The 25,033-nt window shown below is 29.1% G+C and overlaps 3 protein-coding genes across 5 annotated transcripts in view; 1 reads left to right on the top strand and 2 right to left on the bottom strand.

Annotated features, from left to right (window-relative positions):
- Nucleotides 1-1,162: 1,162 nt before the first annotated feature.
- LOC111690082 (leucine-rich repeat-containing protein 40) lies at nt 1,163-12,757 on the top strand. Of its 2 annotated transcripts, XM_023452549.2 has the most exons (11): nt 1,163-1,224; nt 1,391-1,957; nt 7,755-7,942; nt 8,012-8,215; nt 10,244-10,367; nt 10,457-10,626; nt 10,698-11,095; nt 11,157-11,300; nt 11,376-11,564; nt 12,056-12,247; nt 12,319-12,757. In XM_023452549.2, the coding sequence occupies exons 2-11, from the start codon at nt 1,705-1,707 to the stop codon at nt 12,422-12,424; spliced, it is 1,968 nt and encodes a 655-aa protein (XP_023308317.2). In that variant the 5' UTR covers nt 1,163-1,224; nt 1,391-1,704; the 3' UTR covers nt 12,425-12,757. The 2 variants fall into 2 exon arrangements, with proteins under 2 accessions (XP_023308317.2, XP_046805235.1); XM_046949279.1 differs by lacking the exons at nt 1,163-1,224; nt 1,391-1,957 and adding an exon at nt 7,441-7,689.
- Nucleotides 12,758-12,789: 32 nt separating this feature from the next.
- Nucleotides 12,790-14,461, bottom strand: LOC111690092 (cilia- and flagella-associated protein 36). Its single transcript, XM_023452558.2, has 5 exons — nt 13,980-14,461; nt 13,713-13,918; nt 13,483-13,643; nt 13,167-13,323; nt 12,790-13,107 (listed from the first exon to the last, which is right to left on the bottom strand). Exons 1-5 carry the CDS (start codon nt 14,080-14,082, stop codon nt 12,790-12,792), a joined length of 945 nt encoding a protein of 314 aa, XP_023308326.2. The 5' UTR covers nt 14,083-14,461.
- A 3,193-nt stretch (nt 14,462-17,654) lies between these two features.
- LOC111689951 (serine/threonine-protein phosphatase 4 regulatory subunit 3) overlaps nt 17,655-25,033 on the bottom strand; it is a 24,562-nt gene continuing 17,183 nt past the window's right edge. Inside the window, exons 4-10 of one of the 2 annotated variants that reach the window (XM_023452421.2) lie at nt 23,959-24,897; nt 23,719-23,896; nt 23,398-23,653; nt 23,065-23,331; nt 22,751-22,875; nt 21,444-22,336; nt 17,655-21,364 (exon numbers count right to left, since the gene is read on the bottom strand). In XM_023452421.2, the coding sequence (XP_023308189.1) occupies nt 21,269-21,364; nt 21,444-22,336; nt 22,751-22,875; nt 23,065-23,331; nt 23,398-23,653; nt 23,719-23,896; nt 23,959-24,897 (2,754 nt within the window). In that variant the 3' untranslated portion in view covers nt 17,655-21,268. Of the gene's footprint in view, nt 21,365-21,443; nt 22,337-22,750; nt 22,879-23,064; nt 23,332-23,397; nt 23,654-23,718; nt 23,897-23,958; nt 24,898-25,033 lie in introns of both variants that reach the window. The other variant, XM_023452416.2, reaches the window with a different exon arrangement.

The following is a 25,033-nucleotide window of genomic DNA, read 5'->3' as shown; positions in this document are numbered from 1 at the left end:
AAGTCGAAAAGTCGAAAAAAGTCGAAAAGTCGAAAAAAGTCGAAAAGTCGGAAAAAGTCGAAAAAATAATAATAATATAATGTTAAATGGCAACGTTATAAATTTTCGCTTCTGGCAACTTTATAAATTTTTAACTCTGGTCGGAAAAAGTCGAAAAAAGTCGGAAAAAGTAGAAAAGTCGACTTTTCATAAAATGCAAAAAGTCGAAAAGTCGACTTTTCGTTTCAACTATAGAACCCTATATTAAAGTCTAAACCTGGTATAGTATATTGTCTGGGCTATAGAACTGTATATAGTCTGGATAATGGAACAGTCTATAGTCCAGATATTGAAACTACGAAGTATGTTATGGTCTAGACTTAGTTACAATATATAGTTTAGTCAAGAATATAGTAGACTCTATAGTCTGGACTATAGTACACTTTATAGTCTGGACTAAAGAAGAGTCTATAGTATGGACTTTAGTTGAAGATATAGTCTGAACTATAGAACTTTCTAAAACTAACCTTATCAAGCAATAATAATTGTAAAAAATTTTTTAGGCCTTTAGAGGTCTAGCTCTTACCGTAAAGACCTTTCATGTTTGCAATAAACTAACGGGCGGACATAGCTATTTTCTCTCAGAATATACATACAAAATATTAGTCCGTTTATATTTTAATATTAATTATAGAATTTTAAATTATAACATATTTGACTCTTTTCTGATAACATTTAGTTTTAATATATTCAAACTTAACGGTTATTTTATGTAGAATATTTTAGCACTGTCAACCACCCATTTTAGAGTTGTATTTTAAAGTCAGCTGTTAACATTCTCTATATCTTTACACTTTCCTTCTTACTCTCTCTCTCTCTCTAACTCTTTGCCTTATACTCTCACTAAACTAATGAATTGTTAAAAAATTACACTAAATATTTTCATTTCACTTTAGTAAAGCACTAAATGTCAAAATAAAACGAAGGAATACACAACAAGAAAATAATAAAAAAAACACCGACAAAAAACCAATAAAATTGCGATAAAAACAAATAATTGTAAAAATTGTAAATAAAACAACGAAAACGCTGAATAACAACAAAAAGAAACACGATTTACATTTTATAACAACAAACTAAATAAAAAAATTGTTAAGCAATTTAAAAATTAAACAATTGTATTATTTGCTGGATAGTGTGCTTTATTAAATTTTTTTATTTATTAAATTGTGTTAAATGAGGGAGGTAAGTAGTGCAACTGATGAACAAACTTACACACACACATGTACTCTACATATAGACACCGTTGAAGATTGTATAGTATATCAATTTTTTATTTGATATGGAATTTATTACTTAATTTAAGTGTTAATTAATGTTAAATAATTTCATTTCTCAACAACAATTGCAGACACTTTCACAGTGTATTTTATTAAAAAAAAACAAAAGTATAACATTCTAATATATAAAATAACATCATCGGAAGTGACGAAAGCAACGGTAATTGGAGAACACCACAATATATGTACCTATACTGAAAATATCATATAAGAAATAATAAAAAAACTGCAGAAGAATATTTTTATAATACATACGGAATCTTCAGAAATCAATAAATAAATACTTGCTTTCATTTACACACCGCTCTAAGGCAGCTGGAGGTCATAATAAACTGTAAAGAAAAATTACTAATACCAAAAGGTTACACATTTTTTAAACAACAAAATGCAACGCAATTCCCGTATTTCGCCGTCAGCGAGAGCTCAAGAGGAAAATAATAAAAAAAATCCTCCCACTACAACAGCACGTGTAATGCGGCCCCCGGCTCGTCATTCACAGCGACCAACTTTAAGAAATCTAAATCCTGTCTTTCATAAACGTGAAAAATCCGAAGACAACAATGAATTGTCAGATAAACTACTACAATTGGCACGCAAAACTGGTAATCTTAATTTATCTGGCAGGGGATTGGCCACTGGTAAGTTTACAATAATTATCCTTATAGCCTTTCTCATTGATATTAATTACATTTAAATGAATGACCTTTTTAACATTAATTTGTTATTGTTATTGACCATAATGGACAAAACACTAATATTAAAAACGTGATTGTCTATTTGATTAGACACCTTGTAACAAGTTTCTAATTCTATCATTAGCAAACACTTGCTACTGCGTTTTTTTTTTTTTTATTTTCAATTTTTTGAAAATATAGATTTGTTTTTACTTTCTACATAGTAGCAATAATTGCAGCTTGTTTATGTTTCTTTCTAAAAATAGACATATTTGTGTAAAATGAAAACAATTCCATATGTATATTTTACTTATGTGGAACACTAATACCTACTTTGTTGTTTCTTTGTTCACTTTTAAGTGTTTTCCCTTCATAAAGAAGCTACAAATTAGTAATTATATGTTTGGTACTTTAAAGAGTTTTCGAACTACACAAGCCAACAAATTTTTAAACTAGATAATACTAAGTAGCAAAAAAAGGAAAAAGAATTAGTATTTTCATCACAACTAATAATCCTGGTGAAAAACCAATGAATTTTACATCAATATGTCATTATATAAATTTCATTATTTTTAAAAAAATTTTAATGTTCCCAACAAAATAAGTGTGGAATAGATGTAGTATTTTCAAATTCGGGTGAAGAACCTATGAATTTTACATTAGCGTGTCATTGTAGGGAAGTTGTTCATTTTTGGCAACTCTGAACTACATCTAATCTTAGTTTAAGAAGCAGTTAAAATCTGATATTTGGATTTCAAATATAAAACACATTCTCTTAATGACACTCTTATGAAAATTTTACTGGTTTTTCACAAAAACTTAATGTACTTCAAATATTTTATTTGTAATCTCTTTTATATTTTTAACTGGGTTTTCATTTGTAAGGAAATATTTGATTTGTAAAAGTTAATAGTATGTAATTACATTTTAGGGCGGGTTTTTTAGATAAAGATCTAAAAATCTACATTCTTTTTTTAAACCTAATTTAATACATGTTTTGTGTTTTTCAGTAAAAAGTAAAGTTACTTAGGGCGGGTTTCTTACTCCTCAGTTAAACTAGGCTTAACTTGCTGTTAGATTAAACTCGGAACAAATTTAGGCGGACTTTAACCGATGAATGTGTTTTTCAGTTTTAGATTTAAGCTCAGTTAACATTGTTAGTATTGCCAACTTTTCACTCAAAAACATAAACAATGAACAGCTGTTTTTTGCAAACAATACTTTTGTAAAATGGAACATTTTTGGAGAAATGTTAAATAAACATTTAAAAAAAATAATAAATGAAACAAAACAAATCAGAAAATTGCAATTTACTTAAAATATTAAGTTTTTGTTCTTCCGAAATCATTGTTTTATTATTTTTGTTAATTGTGTTTTCTCACTAATAACTTGAGTTTAATTGGCCAATTACACTCAGTTAAACTAAGATAATAAGTATCGTTACTGTTTACTGAAAAACACAAAACATATTTTAAACTAGGTTTAAACAAAGAATGTAGATTATCTTTATCAGAAAAACTCGCCCTTATTATCTCAGTTTAACTGAGTGTTATATTGGTCAATTAAACTTAAGTCATAAGTGAGAAATCACAATTATTAAAAACAATAAGGGCGGGTTTCTTACTAATCAGTTAAACTAGGCTTAACTTGCTGTTAGAATATTGTTTTATTGTTTTTGTTAATTATGTTTTCTCACTTATAACTTGAGTTCAATTGGCCAATTACACTCAGTTAAACTAAGATAATAAGTAACTTTACTGATAACTGAAAAACTCGAAACATCTGAAGCATGGATGCGAATAAGGGCGTAAAGACCACCTTTTCAAAATCGCGTTTTTTCGCATAATTATATTAAACTAACCTTTTTACATCTATTCATAAAAAATAAATTGAAAAATATAAATTTTTCGCTAATATAGATAGTTTTAAAAGCACGATTTTTAAATACTATTTATTTTTTTGGGTAAAAAATATTAGCAATTTAATGTATTTTTCTGTAAAAAATCGTATAAATTTTAATTCTAATTGCACCAAATTTGCAGAATGGTTGGAAAACATTTCAAATTTATTAATTTTTTAATTATATTGCAAAAAAGATTATTATTGAATGAATTATTTAAGTACGAAAGTGTGGACAAGAAGAAGGGCGTATATCCATAACTATAGTTATATTTTAAAAAATTATATATCTCTTGTTTTTTTAGGATTATTTTAGTTAAGAGGTCCTATCCAATTTGATAATGAACTAAGATACTAATGTGGTTCGCTGATTTTGACAATAACGCAATAAGGTGCGATTTAAAGATTTTTCTAAGAAAAATTTTTCTAAGTACAATTTTTACTATGCTATTGTTATTATACTATTTTTATATGCATATTACTATAATTGATTAATATACCAAAAAAATCTGAAAACCGCTTATAGCAAACAATTTTTTAAATATATAGAAAAATTTAACTGCTCCAGGCTTCATTTATTTATATATACTTTCAACTAAAGTATATGGATATATGCCCTTATTCCATTTTAGCAAAATTTCAAGTATTAATTTTGGCAAGTTGTGACTCGAATTTTTTACTGAGTTTTAGCACAGGGATAGATGTGAGTTATATTTATGCATATATGTGAAAAAAGTAGGAAAAAATGCCGATTTTAAAGTTTTATGATGTTTTTATCGTCTTCTGTAAAATTTCCCAAATAGTTTATACGCCCTTATTCGGCTCCATGCTTCATCTATTAAACCTGGTTTAACCAAAGAATGAAGATTATCTCTATCAGTAAAACCCGCCCTAAAACAATGATTTTGGAAAAACAAAAACTTAATATTTTAAGTTAATTGTAATTTTCTGATTTGTTTTGTTTTATTTATTATTGTTTTAAATGTTTATTTAACATTTACTAAAATTTTTAAACTAAATTTCACCTTTATTTTATGACAAACTAATAAGTCCGTATTTATTCGAATAATACATCATAATCCATTAAAAGTCTTAACTGAGATTTTTATATTTAAGTTCTTTTTTACCCTTTTTGCGTACAAGATTTCTAAAATATGTATATTATGAATAACTATATTAATTTTTTATTAGAAATTTGACAAATTTAAAGCGTAGTCAAAGAAGAATAATAAAATCAAGTAGAAAAATAAAAAAAAAAATAGTTTGAAAATTAAAAAACTTATAAATAAGAAACAAGTTTGTTTTGTATTAAATTAAACCATTTGAATGTTTTATATTTATTTAATTTTATTAATAAATGCGAATACTTAAAGCCATATACATACTGTAGAATTAAGCTACTTCTTTATAGATTCATTTTAATTATTTGAAGAATCGCATTTTAAATGAAAATGACATTTATCAATGTTTCGTTTAAAGATATGTATAAACTACCCAGCACAAACTTACATTCAAAAGTAAGGGGTTAAAATGCTAAAATTTACTTGACAATTGGAGGCAAGTACTTAAAGCACTCGCCTACAAGTAGGGAGTTTGTTAGTACGATCGTCAAAATAGCTTTGTTTTTAAAAAAATAGCCTGCAAGGATATGTTCTAGGTCTACTATACGTTTTTTTAAATATGTGTTTCAATTATTTTTTCTAGGAAAAAAACTACAATCAAAAACAAAATTTATGAGAACTCTAGCAAAAAATGTTAAGTGTTCAAAATACAGAGTGGAAAAACTTATATATAGTTTGTTAAATAATATACATTTATCAAAACAATAAAAATAAACAAAATATTAAAAATAATAAATTTTCAGTAAAATTTACTTTTTGAAGAAAAAAATGTGTTTCTAGAAGGTTCTTAAACAATATTTGGATCCAAGTACAATACTTCCATCCTGGCAGTAGAAATGTGCATTTCCTACTTATTTGTGGCGAAAATCTATACTTTCCGAAGCAAATAATAATTTCCCTCAAATTGGTTTAAATAAACGTTTTCCAACTTCCCATGCCGATTACAGATTACTGACGGATCAACCCGTTGAAAAAACTTACAAATTTTAAATTTTTAAAATTTGTAACCTATTTTCCTTAGTATCATTTGAGTTCTTCAACTTTTGATGTCTTCTCACTCCCCCTTAAGTTTTTTTAAATAACACCCAGTTTTGAACTAAAACCTATGTTTACAATCTGCCAATTCCTCCAGCTAACAAACGAATACTCCTTCATAAATAGTTGCGTAAACAATGACGAACATGGACTTTGAAACATGTCTCTCGTAAACAGTGTTCAACCTACCCTGTCTTCAGTATTTACCAAGTCCTTTCGGTTCAACCAAACCCCTTTCCTGCAAAATTTATTATTTATTAAAAAATATATATTTTTTGACAAATTTTTTGTTTTATTTTAATTTAATTTAATTTTTTTAATTAACATTTGTCATGTTAGCATTAACATTTTTATGATAAGTCTAGAGTGAAAATAATCTACACTCTGGAGTAGAAATTGTTTGACTCTGGAGTGGATTAAAACGATATAGTCAAATTTGAAATTATATTGGTATGAAAAAGTTTTGACAACTTCAATCGTTGAAGAAATTCGCACCATTTTTTTATTTTAATTTATTTACGAATTTTAAACAAAAACCATGTGGTGAATCAATTAACTATGAAATACAAAAACAATAAAATGGCTGCAAAATCCGCAGCTGAACTCCATTTAATTTACATTTTCTCTTGGAACCAGAAAACGCAACCGCATCCGCAGGTTTGTATTTCTACTCTTATTTTTAAGTCATTACTAGACTCTTCCTAATCCCCTTATTCACAAACAACATTTTTATTATATAAAAAGTTTATAAAACAAAATTTCCATACAAAATATAATTTATAAACTGTTTATAAAAAACTTTGTTTTTGAATAAGGGGATAAGTAGTTCATAACTATGTTTTTGCTGGGTATTTAGTATGAAAAGTATTATTTTATCATAAATTGAATATATTTTAAATACAAGTTAACATGAGATTATTAGTTATATTGAATTTTACTATCAATCCAGATTTGCTGATATACATTTCAATTTATTGTAAATAATATAATCAAATTAATCTATTCCATCGAACTGCTGCAATAAAACGATTTGTTTATTTGCTAATTGGCATAAGTGTGACAGTCGTGATTGCCAAGAAAATCAAATGCACCTAACTGTCGTTAACTTAAAATGTACTAACAAACATACAAACAATCATAAATATGCATGTTAATGTACCGACTTGACAGTGAACCTAAACTTAATACAAAGTCACATTCTAAAACTGGAAACCATAAGCAACAATATTACAAAAAGCAAATAATAATGACGTCCAATAAAGCCATATAAAGAAAAATTAAATTTCATGCCTGGTTTAACAAAATCATGAATTATTAACAATAAAACTAAAATAATTTATAATTAAAATACAAGATTTTACACAAAATTAACACAGTTTCTGTGTAACTTTCGAAACAAAACAAACATTATATTAGCATAAACAAAAAGTAAATAATTTATTTAAAAAAAATAAATATCCTTCAAAATTGCTGCCACAAAGAATAAAACCAAGGTACTCACATCGTTTTGTATGTGTGGTCCTTATCCCAGGAGACGTTATTATCACATACGTGAATTTCAAATGTCTGCTAGTGAAATTGATAGTGAAACGGATAGCAAAGATGAAATTGAATTGCCTTCTCTAGAGCCATCAAAAAATAGTATTTATTAAGATTTAACAACAATCTTATTTGTTAAATAATTATTGTTTTTTTTTGTTTTGTAGTACCTGATAAAGTTTATACCATAAATAGTGGCGATGATGATAAAGAGGTTACATTGGAATCCTTGGTGGCCAATGAAGAGGATGCCTGGTGGAATAAAGTACCTTTAAATAATTTAGACTTAAGCTCTAATCAATTAACTCAATTATCACCAAAAATTGCTAATTTATGCTCTTTAACTACATTAACGGTAAGTAATTTTATACAATTACTAATTTCTTATTTCAGTTCAAAATATTAATTTTATTTAACTTTACAGCTTTACGATAATGGCTTAACTTCTCTACCCAAAGAAATTGGCAAACTTGAAAAACTTTTACGTTTGAATTTAAGTCGTAATAATCTTAAAGAATTACCAGCTGAATTTTTTACTTTACCCGATTTGCGTTATTTGAATTTATCGTATAATAAATTTTCAGAACTACATCCCGATATTAGCGATTTTCATATGCTGGAAGTGTTGGTAAGTTTACTTTTCTCTATAAAATATTTTATTATTTGGCTTTAGGACATATTATATAAAATACTTTTGGAATATTTTCATGATCATACAACTTAATAATATTTATTTAAATAGAGAGTATATTTGGGCTTTTAATAATTATATAAATCGTATCATGATCGTAATTTAAACATTGTTCCTATTCTTGACAGTTTTTGAGTTAATCCTTTACGTATTCAATATTTTAACACAATTTTTTTTTTAAATATAAAGTTAATTATTGGAAAAAATAATCCTAACTTTAAAGCCAAAAGATATGTGTTTTATATGACAGAGGATTTTGAAAATCGCTTGTTATCATGATGAAAGACTCAATCTTGGTGTAATTGCAATCTCGGGGAAAAGAGATGCCTCTAGTCTGCTGGTTATAAAAACAAGTATTGATCTAATGTGCCCTTGGTCTTCCTTGGAATGGTTTGGAATTGGGTCGAACCAGAGAATCTGGTACTACAAGTGGCTAGTTGTCAGCAGGACTTTGTTCTTGCTGGTTAATTGGTTGAGGTTCTTTCGGCATCCCCGTTGTGGCTGTAGTTTAAATCCAAAGAGAAATTGTTGGTTAAAGGACTGAAGCACTGTCAACATATACCGTGCAGAGGAGTGACCGTGGGATTAAACATTGGAAATGAGTTGGTATTTTTTGTAAATGATACGGGAAGATGAATATGGATCTCATTCGCCCGTATACCTAAAGTCAGTGTGTCGAATTTTGTTCATTTTGATTGTGTGTTGGGTTGAATAATGATGGATGAAAGGTATCTTACACATATTCAAGGAAAATTCTGTTCATACCAGATTTACCACATTGTGTTCTCTGTGAGTATGAAGAAATTCCTCGGATGCATTCGTGTTTACCAATAATGCCGACGCAACAGAGGCCATCCCATCTGTATGGTTGTGGACGGATGTGATGTACTTGCATCTCGGATCTCGGGGTACTTTCATCTCGGATCTCGGGATATCACCCGCATGTATACCTAGAGTGAGTGTATCGGATGTTGTTCTTTTTGATTGTATGCTGGATTAGTATGAAAAATATAAGAACACAAGTGATACCTTTGAATTTTTCTTTCTTATCCAGTTATGTTCAAGGAAAACTCTATTCATACCAGATATACAACATTGTGATGTCTGTGATTAAGAAAAAAGTCTTCGGCTTATTTGATGTATTCGTATTTACCGAGTAATGTCTCTATGTACTGTTGCCGACTCAACAGAGACCATCCCATCTGTGCGGTTGTAAAGGGAAGTAATGTACTTGTATCTCGGAAGTTAGGTAACGGGTCAGCAATGGTCAGAGATTGGATAACTCAAGTACTTGAACAAATTGCTTAAACATGGTCCGGCACATGTTAGATACACATAGAGGCGGTGGTGAGACGTAGAAAAAACTAACCCAGTGGTTGAAAAGGACCGCCGTGAAATAATCCAACGCGACACGTGTTTACGCAAAGTACTTCGACATCATTGATATCCTAGATTGTTTCAAAAACAGCCAGATATCGAGATGATTATTATCTACATCTTCTCGATATCTTTAGAACTGAAATAGGTAGACAATTTACAGTTCCCGGAAACGTTTTTCAAAGTATTTAAACATGATGAATAGGTGTGATTCTTGATGCTCATATTATCAGAAGGATGAGTGTTAAAAACTTTTAACTGAAAATTAAACCATATTAAATTGTTTCTAAACAAGTATTCATCAAACAATAAGTTTCACTGATAATATCAAAATTAATTTGATATTTTTATGATAGTGTCACCATGCTTGTGTCGTATATTATTCGCATTTGAAATGGTTACGCCATAATGATGTTATTATGTATGAATCCCTTTCTATTACATATGTATAACTATAATCTAATATTATTAACTATAACATTTATCTATCTCATATACATTACCTAACCCATTATCTTATAATCTTATATATATTATAATTATTCTATTTTCAAAAATTATTAAACACAAAAACCTAAACAAAAAAAGGATGTATCAAATAATGAATTAACTGAATTACCTGGTGGTATTGGTTTTTTGGTGCGTCTAACAACGCTTTTACTAGCCTATAATCATATTAAAGAATTGCCCAACGACTTAGTCAATATGCGTTGTAAGTTTGAAAAAAATCATAAAAAATAATAAATTTTAACGATAATTTAAACTAAAAAAAATCTTTAAATATTAAAACAAATTTTCAAGCTTTACAAAAATTGGATTTAATGCACAATGATCTGATTGCTTTACCCGAAGACATGGGTAGTTTACGTAAACTACAGTGTTTGTATGTACAACACAATGACATCAAAGAGTTGCCTGACTTTGATGGTTGTGATCTACAAGAGTTACATGTTTCCAATAATTTCATAGAGGTTTGTTTGAAAGGAATTAACTTAAAGGAAAAAAATACTTTAATTTTTAAATGATTTTCTATTTTTTTTAGAAAATACCCAAGAATTTATGCTCAAAGTTGCCACATTTGAAAATATTCGATTTACGTGACAATAAAATTACACAATTACCCGATGAAATTGCCCTTTTGCAAAGTCTTATACGTTTGGATATTTCAAATAATTCTATAAGTAATTTACCCTATTCACTATCATCTTTGGCACATCTAGTGAGTCTACAGGTGGAGGGAAATCCCATTAAGTCTATACGCCGCGATATACTACAGTGTGGTACGGTTAGAATATTGAAAACTTTAAAAGATCGTGCTGGTGGTTTGGAAGCAGCAGCTGCTGCTGCAAATGCTGAAGCTAACACTATGGGTAGTGATGGTTTAAATAGTCCCAGAAGACCACCTTGCTTGGGTGAAGAAAATTCCATATTTCCAGATAGGTATGTAGCTATTAGATAAAAGAAATTTGGTATTAACTAAATGATTAAATGAATGCTTTAGATACAAACTACGCAAGACTCATTGTTTAACTGTAACAATGCAAAATCTAACCGAAGCTCCTGATGAACTTTTCGCCACAGCTTGTGAAGAAAATGTTAATATTGTAGACTTTTCTCGTAATCGTTTTACTACTCTGCCAGAAGGGTGAGTGTTTGTTCAAATGTTCGTGTTTAAAAAAGGATTTGAAATTTATTTGTTTCGTTACTTTTATGCTTTTAGTTTGTTGCAGATGAAAACTTGTTGCTCGGAGTTAGTTTTTGCTAATAATGTTATCTCTACTGTGCCTTCATTTATTTCGCAATTTGCACGTTTAAGTTTAGTAAATTTATCATGCAACAATCTTACAACTCTACCTGAGGAATTTTCCGTTTTGAATACATTGCGAGAGCTTAATATATCAAATAATAAGTAAGTAGTTTAAAATCAATTTAAGTTGGAAGAGTAAGTTGTGGTTAAATAAAGCAATGTTGTCAGACTAAGACAATGTTGTCAAAAAATATCTAAAAGAAGTGATAAACGGTTGTCAGATCTTACAACGTTGTTCGTAAAATTTCCAGAAATTGTCTAAAAATCATTTGAACTTACAATTTTTCTTTTGTAACGTTGTCAGAAAAAGCATTACTGACAATATTGAAAGACAAAATTTGTAAGTTTATACTGTTATTAGACATTTTCTACACATTTTACTGACAACGTTGTAAGATCGAACAACCATAACATAGCATAACAAACCTTAAAATTTTTTGTCTTGCAACTTTTGAAAACAAAAATTGTAAGTTTACACGATTGTTAAACATTTCTATACATTTACTGCCAGCGTTGTAAGATCTGACAACTGTGTATTACAGCTTTCAGTATGTATTCACAATTTAAATGTCAAACAAATTCTTATTTTTTAGATTCGAAATGTTGCCTAATTGTGTCTATGAACTACAGGGTCTTGAAATTCTATTGGCCTGCGATAACCGCATTAAAGTTATAGATGCCAGCAGCAGTGGTTTAGGAGCCTTAAAACGTCTGGCAACATTAGATTTGCGCAACAATAATATTGAACAAGTACCACCCATTTTAGGAAATTTGAAAAATATAACGTAAATAGCAGCACAAGTTTTTAATTAACTTTATATTTTATACAAAATGTTTTGCATTTTTGTTTTTACAGAACTTTGGAAATTATTGGAAATCCGTTTAAATTGCCGCGTCATCAGACATTACAAAAAGGAACAGATGCCATAATGACTTATTTAAGAGATCGTATACCAGTTTAAAAAATTTCACTTCAAATACACACACTACACGCTACTACACCTATAAAGCACAAAATGAAAAAGAAATGTTAAAATTTATAAAAAAAAATATCAAAAAACTAGTAGATTATTTAAAACGCTTTTATATTTATATTTTAATATTCAAATTTGCCAAAAAGAAAAACTTTAAGAATTTTTATATATTTTTTATTTAGCAACTAGTCATTTGTTATCGGAGAGTTACTGTTTTTTTATAATTTAATGCATTCATATAATTGTCAAATTAAATAGTATTTATTATATGTAACTGTATTTGAAAAGCACTTTAAAAATAAATATTTTATATAACTGTTAGTTGCAAACTAAATTGTTAAAAGTCATGATCTTTAATTGTTTTCTACTACTTCGGCTTTTAAACGTTTTGCAAGGGTTTTTCTCAATTGCAAAGCTGTATTAGTTTCAGTGTCATCTACTTTCTCTAAGCCGGCCATGGGTTTCGTTACATTCGATACATTTTCCAATAGTTTCTGTGCCACTTGAGCAGATGTTGGACGAGCATTTATTGCTGTTGACGTAGCTGCTGTAAGGGTTTTGGCTACAGTTTCTTGCAGTTGTTTAGCTCGGGTCTTCTTTTTGATTTCGATTATTTTATCGCGTTGTTGTCGTAAGTATTCCTGACGGGTTAACATCTCGTCAGGATTAATCTGATAAATAAAATTTATAACATTCAGAAGAACATGTCTTCGAAATTTGTTTCACAAACCTTTTGATTTTTTTCAAAAAATAAATTTAATCGTTCAAATTTGTCGGTAACTTCCTGTTCATTATCTTCTTGATCCGGTGTTACAGCAGCCTCTGGAGTTTCTGTTTCTTTTTCCACCGACTTGGCAATAAAGTCCTCAACATCTGTCAATTTATCGCTGGTAAAAGAAATTTAATAATATTAAAAATTCTTATAAATCAATAACAAAATCAAAATATTGAATTTTGTGAAACATTAACCTCTAAATTTAATTTTTTAAATAATTTGTTCCTAAATTATTTTTGTTAATGTAAATGTAGTTCACTAAAAACCTCACCTCTGTGAATGTAGACTATCAGTAGGACTATCAAAACTATCGTGTTCCTGTAGCAAAGCCAATTGATTTTTCTCAATTAAATCTAAGGCCTGTAGTTGTAATTCAACATTACGTTGAGTCATCATACGTATGAAAATTTTTATATCATTAGCAGCCCAAATCTTTAAAAAGTTAAACAAAAAATAAAATAATTATTAAAAAAAAACTACCAATTGTACATTTTTATCTACCTGTTGGAATAAACCCTGATGAAATTGAAAAGGATTATCCTTGTGCTGTTGCTTACCCTCCATGCAAGCCATTTCAAATTGTTCTGGTGTTATTTGCATTTCCTCCATAAATGTCCCCAACATATAGTCCACCAAATTTTTGTAATCTTCATGAATTTGTTTAATATCCGAATTATTTTCATCCAATTGTAAATTGGGATCAAATACTGCATAAAAAACAACAATAGTTCGTAAATAAAAAAATAATTAAAAATGTATAATACTTACTCAATGATTTCTCTTCAATAAATGTTTGCAATGGTGCATTCCATACAGGTCCATGTAAAAAACATACCAAAGAATCAAATACCCAAGAATCATCGGTAGACATTTTTGTTTTTTTATAAAATAGTCTTTGCTTCTTAAAAAAAACTTGTGCTGCGTAGTTCCTTTAAAGGTTTTCTGAAGTTTTCGTTCTTAGGAAAACTTTTTAGTTTTGACCTTTTATAGTTGCCATGACAACTGCTTTGATTTATATTTGGTAAAAGTGGTGGGTTATTATAGTTGTAACTTGTGAATACATATACATATACTTACTAAGGCATGAGTATAGGGGTCGTAATAAAGTTTCAGTTAATTGCTAAATTTGATGACTATGTAGTTGGTCATTATGTTCTGAGTACAAACCCTATATTATGTATCAGCTAAAACTTTATACTAATTGAAGTTTCAACAAATTTATATTTAACTTGCGATTTTGGCGTTATCTATCTATATGTTTCTGCATGTTCTGAGTCCGAATGTGATCTCAAAATTTCTCTATTACATCATATTTTTCGCTATATCATAACCTTAAAAAGCGCGAAATCACCGGTCGGTAATCGGAAAAAAACCAATAGATGAGATTCAAAATAAAAGTTTAAACTTTTTTAATTAATTATGTCATTTCTTTTGCAACACATCGAAATATTGATCAAAGACCCACAAAAGTATACATATATTCTGGGTACTTATTAAATTCTAAGACGATCTAGATATCTTTATCCGTCCGTCTGTCTGTCGGTTAAAAGCACGATAGATTTCGAACGGAAAGAGTTAGATGGTTGAAAGTTATACAAGTATTCACTATAGGTAAGGTTTGTTTCTTATTGAAAATGGGCAATCTCGGTCCACGTTTTCATATAGCCCCCATACAAGTGGGCCATCACCAGCTTTAACAGTCATAACTTTTAAAATGTCATACAATTACGAAATGTTACGAAGAAAAACCCTATTTGATCACGCATGCGGTAATACATCCCCATTACTATCCTATGATCATATCAAATTGGTGTCAGAGTGGTTTGCAATAGCAAGCTTTTTCCCTTTGGCCCAGATCATGCTTTTAACAGATTGACTTATACGGTTATATCCACTTCTTTAACCAGCTCTTTTTGATGGTGGGTATACGAGTGATTAAAATTTTACGTGATTCAAGTCTTACTCGATGAAAGATTGTCAACACAGCGATAGCAGTACCAATTGGAAAATTTTCCCCAGGAAAGAACTATCGGCCATAGTCAAACTGTTACAACAAGAACAACTTATTAACAACAAAAACTGATCTGCGATATAGTACGCCATCGCGATTGAATTAAATTTTTCTTAATAGCCCCTATTCTGCATTTCAATTTGAATCGAAATTTTCTCTATTTAGCTACATTGGTATTCTGCATTTCGATTCGACTATTCGCCACATAAACAAGAACTTACAAAAACGTAGGTACGATCGTAACACAGAATACACATGTTCGTAAAGCATTGAAACGAAATAGAATTGCTTCTTCTTTTTCTTACGATTCAGTTTTTTGTTGAAATAGCTTTTTTCGATCGTTGCTTAAGTGAATGCGTAAAGTGCAGAATAGGGGTGAGTATTTAAACATTATTACGATATATCAGAGATGAGAATTCACAGATTCGTACTGATTCAAAGCCATTGAAAGAAAAACATATTTGATTATAAAGTTTTTGTAACTGGAAATACCGAATATACATAAAATGGTTATAATTTAGATTCTAAAACATCTAGGGTCAATTTTGTGAAACACAAGAGTTTTGTTAATTGAAAATATACTTCATCATGGAGTTTAAACAAATGAGTTTCCTTTATATTCCTTTCGTTTAAATAAAACACCATTTTATTTTCGTTTAAAAACTATTTAAAACTATTTTTTTTTAATGATTTTTGTTTCTTTTCATTTTTTCCTTTCTTTTTATATAATTTGTGTTTTATAATTTAGAGTTGGTTGTTTTTGTTTTAGATTAATAATTACTCATATATAAATGTTATTTTATTATGAAGACATTAAAATCCTAAATACACAACTTAAAAAAAAAACAAGACAAATCATTTATTATTTTATGATTATTGTTTTGTGTTAATTAATTCAATTATTACAATTACTATAAAGCCTTTTATTGAAAAAAGAAAAGAAAAGAAAGGAAAGAAAAAGACACAACAAATGTTTAACAAATACTTTTGTTGACATGAACAAACTTTAATTTTAAAAATATTTTTGTGATTTAAGCTTTTATAGGTGATTTTTTTGATTTTTGGTTAAGAAAAAGTAAAAATACCTCCAATAATAGAAACAGTTGTGGGTCACAGATTAAACCATGAAATATGTAATAGTTTAAAGTTTTGAAAATATTTAAGTATGTATTTTGTACTTTTATTATTTTGAAATAAATTTTAAATTATTCTGAAACCCAATAAATAGGTTAATATTTAAAAAAATTTTGCAAGGATATTATATATCCACAAAATAAGTTCAAATAATTATTAATTAAAAAATAAAATAATAAAACTAAATATTGTTGTTTTTGTTTTTTAATGATAATTTAATTCCTTTCTTTTAAAAGGTTTACAAACTATTGTTGTTGTTATTTTTTGTAAGGAAATTATTATTTATAAATTAAAAAAAAAATACACTTACTAAATAGTATTTTGTTTTTGTTTTTTTTTCATTAAATTAAATGTTTATTTGTGTGGATTAAAAATGTAGAAAATATTTAAAATGAAACAAGGAAACCTTTTGCACAAAGTATTTAGTTTGTTTAAGAAATATTATGTTTTAAATATATACTATAAGTATGCATGTGTATGTTTTTTTTATAAACTAAACAAATAAAAACTTTTTCATAATATTTATAATTATAATAACTTATACAAAACAAAAAAACTTGATTTTTTTTTGCTGGGAAAACTTTTATTTTATAAATTTTCCTTTTCTCATTAAAGATAGTTTTTTTTATTATTATTATTTTGAATATATTTATATTTATTTATAATTTATTTTCTTAACATGACAAATATGATGATATATATTAATTTATATTACTTTGTGTTGACTTTTTTTGTTTTAGTTATTATTGGCTGATTTTTTAATTTATTTATTTAATTATTTTGTATGTTCAGTAAAAAAATGTGTTTTTTTTTATTTTCTTTATTTTTTATTTACCTTCAAGGTTAGAGTTTATATTATGACCTATAATACAACAATTATTTTATTTTAGTTTAAATTTAAAAAAAAATAAATGTTTGAAATAATTTAAAAAAATGGATTTTTTAAAGGAATTTATGTATATGTCGCAATCAATATAAAATATAAAATATTTAGAAAAACAAACAAATTAAAAAAAATGAAATCATGCAACCACATTTATTCATTGTAGTCTTGTACAAATGTTTGAATCCAACAAGGTTTACTACTTATAATGTCTATTGATAACAATTTACCGAAGGTTTATAGAACACATTTTGTATAAAAGCTTGTCTTTTAAACCACTCATAAATTGTTATGAATAAGACCGAATGTTTATAGAACACATTTTGTATGAAAACTTGTCTTATAAACCACTGAAAAATTGTTAAGAATAAGATCTATAAAATATAGTTTTATTTGTTCGTTGGTAATGGAAGTCTGTGATAGGTTTGGTAATAGCAAACACTCTTATCCAAATTTCACGTTTATATAAAATCAATTACAACTGAAATAATATGTAACTCTATTCGAAAGGAAAAAATTCGTATAGAGTTATATATTAATATGTACATTGTTTCGTAAGTTATCGACATTCGGACCCCTTACTCTCATTTTAGTATGTTACGGCTTTCTTAACATAAAATCAATAATTCACACGAAACATGATATTCATTTTTTCACTCAGTTTTATATTTGGTAACTGTATATTTTAAAAATGTTTTTTTGTCACAATCAAGAAGTTGATTCATTTAGCATTCACCTATTTTTATGTGAAAAGAAGATTTTTTATTTTGTTCGTAATTGAAAACGAAACCACCAACATTTGAAGAAAAACTATAATTATCACATTTGGTCCTGCGAAACAAATTCCATTACATTCAGAACTTGGACGTTATAGATCATTACTTCCAATAATTGTCCAATTCACAATTGTTGTTGTATGGTCGTATCGTAAAAATGTCGTATTCTGTTATTATTTTATGACATACAACGGATACGACATCGATTGTGAATTGCACAAATGTTTATAAAATTTAGTCTTTTCAATGATGTAACAGCTCAAGTTCTAAAGTTATAAATAGCAATCATAAATTTACAAAAAATTCCGCCCATTATAATCCTGTTTTAAATAATTTAAAGAAGCATCAAACAACAGCTATACCAGATCAGCAGATGTAAAATATTGACTACATCCGATCAGTCATCTCATCGACATTTGCTTTCATGATTAATAATAAGTGATTTTGTTTAGGCTATTTAAAAAAATAACATCAAAACAAGTAAAAAGTCGGGCTTGGCCTAGTGTATAGTATGTAAAAATGTGGACTATTTTTAATAATATATCTTAAGTTAAGTTTAAGTTTTTTTCTTGCCCAAATTTCTACTTCTGTTTATTGATTTTTAAATCATTTTCTTAAGGGGACTTTGTATGGAGGCTAGGGTCAAATGAAGTTACATTTAGACTTGCACAAAACCAGAAGCGGATTCAATTCTAGTGTTTTAAGGGAGAAATTCCCCATGGATCCGCGCCTGCACAAAACTAAGTTGCTCTAATCATGTTCTCAAAGGCCCTATTTTGGGGGTACGGTTGTATGGGGGCCATGTAAAATAATGAACCGATTTTAAACATTTTCAATAGGCTTCGTCCTTGAACTGAAGTTTCATCAAATTGTGTCAAGTTTCATCAAATGATCTTAAAAGTTGCGACCTGTAGTTGGATTGCAAGTTTTACATGGACGGACGGACAGACAAACGGACGAACATAGCTTAAACGATTCAGAAAATTATTCTGTGTCGGTATTGGTATACTTTAAGGTGGGTATAGAGAACCAATGTTTCAATGCGTTAATACATCAGCCCAAACTCAATATACCCTTCCCACTAAAGTTGTATAGGGTATAAAAATTCACAGCAGGGGAATTATTTTCAAGTCAAAAAGGTTATTGAACAAAGTAAAAATAAAAACTCCTTTCAAAGCAAAATTAAAAATTTCAATTTAAAATATTTTTTTTGAGATATATCATTAAAACTCTTTATTAAATTGATACATTTTCTTGAAGAATTTTAAACAAAATTTCCAAAAAAAAATGTGAAAAAACGATCGAAAAAAAGGTATTCCAACAAAAAATTAAATCGTAAGAAAAAGAAGCAGTTCCGCTTCAATGTTTTACGAAAGTGTGTATTCTGCGTTACGATCTTACCTACGTTTTTGAAAGTTGTTTGTTGTTTTTGTGACGGAGAGTCGAATCGAAATGCAAAATGCCAAAGTTCCCAAACGGAGAAAATTTCGATTGAAATGCAGAATAGGAGCCAATAAATAACCTCTAGGTCGTGAAGATATTCTTTACAGTGCGATTAATTTGTGAATACAATTGTTTCTAGTAAATATTCAGTGTTTGGAGATAACAAGAGCTTGACTGAAAGGCACCATACCTCATGATCTAAATTCATATTCAATATCTCGGGTGTAATAGGAAAATCCAATAGATTTCAATAAACACTTTTATCTGTAAACATATCTTCTATCATAGTTATTAAAAACACTACAAATTTATTAATTTTAAGAATTATTTTTAATTTAAAGAATGCAGAATAAATTTATTTTATGTAAAAAAAACAACTCACCATTATTAAAATCCTTTTATAAATTACAAATCATTTAAAATTTTTACAATTAGCTTTAGTAATTCTTCAACTGCAATGTTCTTTAATAAGTAAATCTTTTTTTAAAGAATTACTTTCAACTTTTGTTTTATTTTTTAAACAGCAAAAATAATATTTTTTTTGTATAATACACCAACATGTTTTCGTTTTCATATTTCTTGAGAATACTTTGAGAGCCAATAAATAGATGTATCTACTTATGCAATAGTTTGTTCCTTTCTTTCCAAAAGTTTGTGGCAAATTTTTGATTTAAAAACTGCTAGAAAAAAACCTAATACTTTCTTCGCTTGACATTTCCATTACATTTAAGAGATCAATGAGTAAAATAAATTCCTTAAAGAAATCCATTTTTGTCCAAATAAAAATGTAAATTGAATTAATAAATTAATTTAAATAAATAGTAATAAAATTACCTGTTTCTTTTTTTTCTTTTGTTTGCTCGTTTCAATTTTGAAAAATTTAATTGATTGCTAAGTAAATTTTGTTTACCTTATGTGTTGAAAACTTTGTATATATTTGTTGTTGTGTTCTTGCTTTAAATAAAGTAAAATGTGTTGCATTACTTTTAGATGTTTGTTTTGATAAGTTTTCCCTTTTGTTTTCTTTATTGAGTTGTCATCATTTTATAAGAGATTTTTGTTTGTAATTTTATGTTTTTTTATTAAATTTAATTTTGTTTGTTTTTTTCTTTATCTTTGTTATACTGAAATTTTACATAACTATAATTGTTGTAATTAATGTTTTATTTTCTTCTTTTTATGATGTTTTTTTGTTTTTTTTTTTGTTATAAATGTAGCCTGTGGCTAAAAAAAAGTGATTCCTTTTTAACTATATAATATGGTATTTTTTTCTTTAAATCAAGTTTTTTTCTTTTCATTATATATAATATATTTTTTGTTTTGTTTTATATTTAAAAAGTTAAAAATGTTTGTTCTTGGGATTAGTAGTTGTATTTTTATTATTATTATTGTAAATGGATGAAGACGTCATAACAACGGCAGCCGAGTTTAAAGACGATGAGGGTGATAATAATGATGATGATGACGATGTTGGTGGTGATGACAACAAAGCTGACGACGACATAGACGCCGTAGAAGAAGCTGTTACCGCTACCGCCGCTGTGGACGACGACATGGTTGCGAATGTTTTAATAATTGTTTCAGCTGCAGCGGCCGCTGCTGCTGCTACAGCAGCATTTGTGGCGACCGTTTGCTGATGTTGGAATTGATGGTGATGATGTTGATGCTGCAAATGATGGTGGTGGTGATGGTGATGCGAATGCTGATGGGGCTGATGATGATGATGTTGGTGTTGTTGTTGGTGAGTAGAATGTTGTAGGTGATATTGTGTTTGATTTGGAGGGTGTTGCTGTTGGTGGTGGTAAAGTTGCTATGCCAAACGTGGTTTCTTTTGATGTGGAGACTCTTCGTCATCTTCATCTTCCAACTCATATTCATCACCCGAATCACTACCATAATCAACAAGCTATAAAGGATAAAGTAGAATTGAAAATTTAGTTTTTAAATTAACTTTATAAGTGTTAAAAAATTACAAACTTTCTCACCTTCTTTAATATATTCTCCCCAGTTTGTGCTGTGGATGATGGCTCTGCCTCTTTATTTTCATCTACTGTTGCAGTAGTTGTATTAGTATTTGTTTTATTATTCTCATTACTATTAAGTTTAGCTGCTTCGGCAGCTGCAACCGCTGCTGTATTTGCTGTTACACCCGAAACACTTGCTGCTACGGCCGCAACGGCAGCAGCTGCTACCGCTGCCACAGCCTCGCTTGATGCCATCGATGATAGAAGCTGCGTAGCCGCTGCAGCAACTGCTGATTCTGTCAAAGCACTTGTCGAAGGACCTGCCGTTGTTTGCGTCGCATTCACATTCGATGTTGATGCTACAACACCACCACTTAACGCCAACTCTTGCTGTTGCTCGACAGCTGCCAATTGTTGTTGCAATTCAACAATATCACTTTGCTGCTGCTGTTGTTGTGCTTCCAAGTGAGCAGCCGTAGAGGTTGAGGCCACACCGGCTGCTGCCGCTGCTGCTGCAGCCGCTACCAAAGTGCTATTCAGATTCAATTGCTGCTGTTGTTGATAATTGTGCAATGGATGTTGTTGCTGTTGATGCTGGTGCAGTGCTAAATTTGCAGCTGCTGCAGCGGCAGCAGCACCCAAATGAGCGGCGGACGTTTGTTCATTACTATTGCAATTACTACTACTGCTACTGGTGGAGGGTGTTTGTAGGCCGCCTGTGGAATCGCTTCCACCACCGCCACCTGTGGGTGAAAGACTCGCGGATGACGTTGTTGTTGTGTTTAGATTACTGGTACCAGATGTGTTGCCCAACATACTACTTGTACCGTGTTGTTGCAGCTGCTGTTGTGCATTTTGTGGCGGTGATTTTTGTTGTAATTGAGATGTTTGAGAACCATTCTTTTCGGTAACGGCTGCAATTGAAAATTGGTCAATAGGATAAGAAACCTTATCGATTTTTAATTTTACTAATTTATATAACTTTCATAATATTATCCCACAAATATTATCCTTTTTATCATGTTGTATTAACAAATGCTAAAAAATATCATAGTTTTCTTTACAAATAATCATTAAATAAAGTTACAGTTACGAAGATACAGTTTTTTAGCTTCTGATAAGTTGGAAAGTTTTTTTTTTAATTTTATCTTATATTCGGGGAACTCACTTTGAAACCAAGAAATCATAACTTTCAAATTTTACAATTCTTTAATCATTTATTAATAAAATTTTTCATTTTAAAAATTTTGTCTTGTTATATCTCGCATGAAATTTGTATTAAAACTATTGCTAAAAATATATACATATAATTTCTTTCAATTACTCACACTTCATGACGCTATTATAAGTTTCAAGTTCTTCTAAATCCTCTTCTTCGTTAAACCACATTTCTTCTTCCTCCTCCATTTGCCTTTGATCGCGCCGAAAACGATTACCGCGTATAATTGGAATGCTACTAAAAAGGAAAACAAAAACAGGTTCAGTATAACGTATTAAAATAATTTTTCAAGCTTTTAAAATTTTGTAATTTATATTTGAATTTTTTTTTTAATTTTCGAAATCGATTTTCTAAATTGAATATTAAAATAAAAAGTTTGTAATAAAACCAATTTTGAAACAGTGTGAATGCAAAAAAACTTACGTATCTAAACCCATCTTGTCACGATCTTTTATTCGCTCTTGATATTGATCGTAACGATTTTTTAAATATTTAAACGTTTGCACATATTCGATTTCATCAAATATTTTGCTAAATGTTTCAACAAAATAAACACACAACGTTTTTATATCTTCCAGTTTAACAAATTCAAATAATTCCAATATAGCTGATTCGAGTAGATTATAACGGCCATTATTGCGTATAAAGGCATCCACAACAGGAGCAAATAGATTACCTTTAACAATGTGTCTATATAAAGCGAAAGAAATATTATTTTACTGTATCATATTATATAAAATTCAATTGAATACTTACCGATTATAAAACTCATCTTTGAGGGCAACAATTTTTCTTAAAAGTCTTAAAGCGCCTAAAACAAGGAACGTATGAGAACTCTTCATGAGTACTAGAATTCTCTTGAGGAGATCTTTTTGTATTATAAAATTCTTAATATGATAAGTATGATGTTCAACACAAAATGATAAAATATCTAAGACAATTCCCAATAATTGTGCTGTTTGATAATCTTCATTTTGTGGACGATCATCGATGGTGTTGAGCAACAAAGGTGCTGTAATGTAACAGAAATTATTATAAGTACTTTAATAAATATAATAAATAACAAAGATAACTTACCTATCAAGGTTTGTATACTGTGTTTATAGAAGAAATTTAAGAAATCACCCTTTTCTGTTAACATATTTTCGGGTTCTAACAGTATCTTAATAATGCCCATCAATTGCACAGCAACACCTAATTCTGGTTCGGAATCATTTAACATTTGTTCAATGGCAATATTTAACAGCATACGATCCTAAAATTTGTAAAATAAAATGAATACTTCTAAAAATAGTATTAAAAAATGATGCAACTTACTCCTTCAGTACGATTAACTTGCTGCAGTGTATAATTGCGTACGACTAAAGGCGAAAATTCAACAATGGCCGTTAGTATATCAATTGAGGCCGCCTTCGTTTTCTGATCATTCATCACCAATGTTATTTCCAAAGCTTGCAAAATACCCAGACACGTTAGGGTCTTGTAGAAGGAATCTTTACCCTGCGGCTGTAGATTTTGCGCATAATTACAAAACTCCTTTAGAAATAGAACAATATCACGACGCTTGGCATCGCTGGTATTTGGATCGGTTAGTAAGGTAAACATATCAACCAGAAAACGTTCATCCTCCTGGATGAGAGTGACAATTTCGACTTTATTAAAGAATATAAAACTAGATAAAGTATTTAACATATTATCCTCTACGAATACCGATGGCGTGGGCAATATTATATCCTGTATATACTGCACACGAAATGTTTGATGAATTTTCGCTAGTAGATCTTGATTTTTGATCGGAACTGCTTCGCGAAATTTAGCCCATTGTTTTAAATACTGACGATGTTTTTTCGGTTGCGTTACACTGGGATCATACTCCAGACAGCCCACCACATCGAAAATTGTATCTTCAGCAAACATTATTTCGAATAGTGCATTTTTATTTAATAGAAATATGTTTTTGAATATTTCGAAGAGATGATGTAAGCCCTCGGTATTGTCGAGATCCTCGCATACATGGAAAAGATTAAGTAATTTCTTAATGTAATTTTCGGATTCTAATGCCATCGAAAGTTTTTCTTTGCGCAACGGTGTGGTTAAACAATTTTGTATAACTTCCGATATGTCTTCAAGGCGGGCCAATTCACATGGAGGCAATTCGATTGGTGGTGCTGTATCTGACATATCTTCGAAACGTTCATCTTCGGATTCTTCGACAATGTCTTGTGTGATTTCAACGGATGGATCTTTACCTTGTACCTGAGGAATAAAATTAGATTAGGAGATTATCTGGCAACGTCAATATGTGCGGTTGAGAAAAATTCGCGGTCGTGAAGCAAAAGCAAAAAAATCTTTGAAAATATTAAATAATTTGAATTATAAAATATGATCTATG

The sequence above is a fragment of the Lucilia cuprina genome, chromosome 4 (genome assembly GCF_022045245.1).
Source record: "Lucilia cuprina isolate Lc7/37 chromosome 4, ASM2204524v1, whole genome shotgun sequence".
NCBI lineage: Eukaryota > Metazoa > Arthropoda > Insecta > Diptera > Calliphoridae > Lucilia > Lucilia cuprina.
Note: the sequence above shows the minus strand (reverse complement) of the source record. Positions and strands in the feature narration are given on the sequence as shown.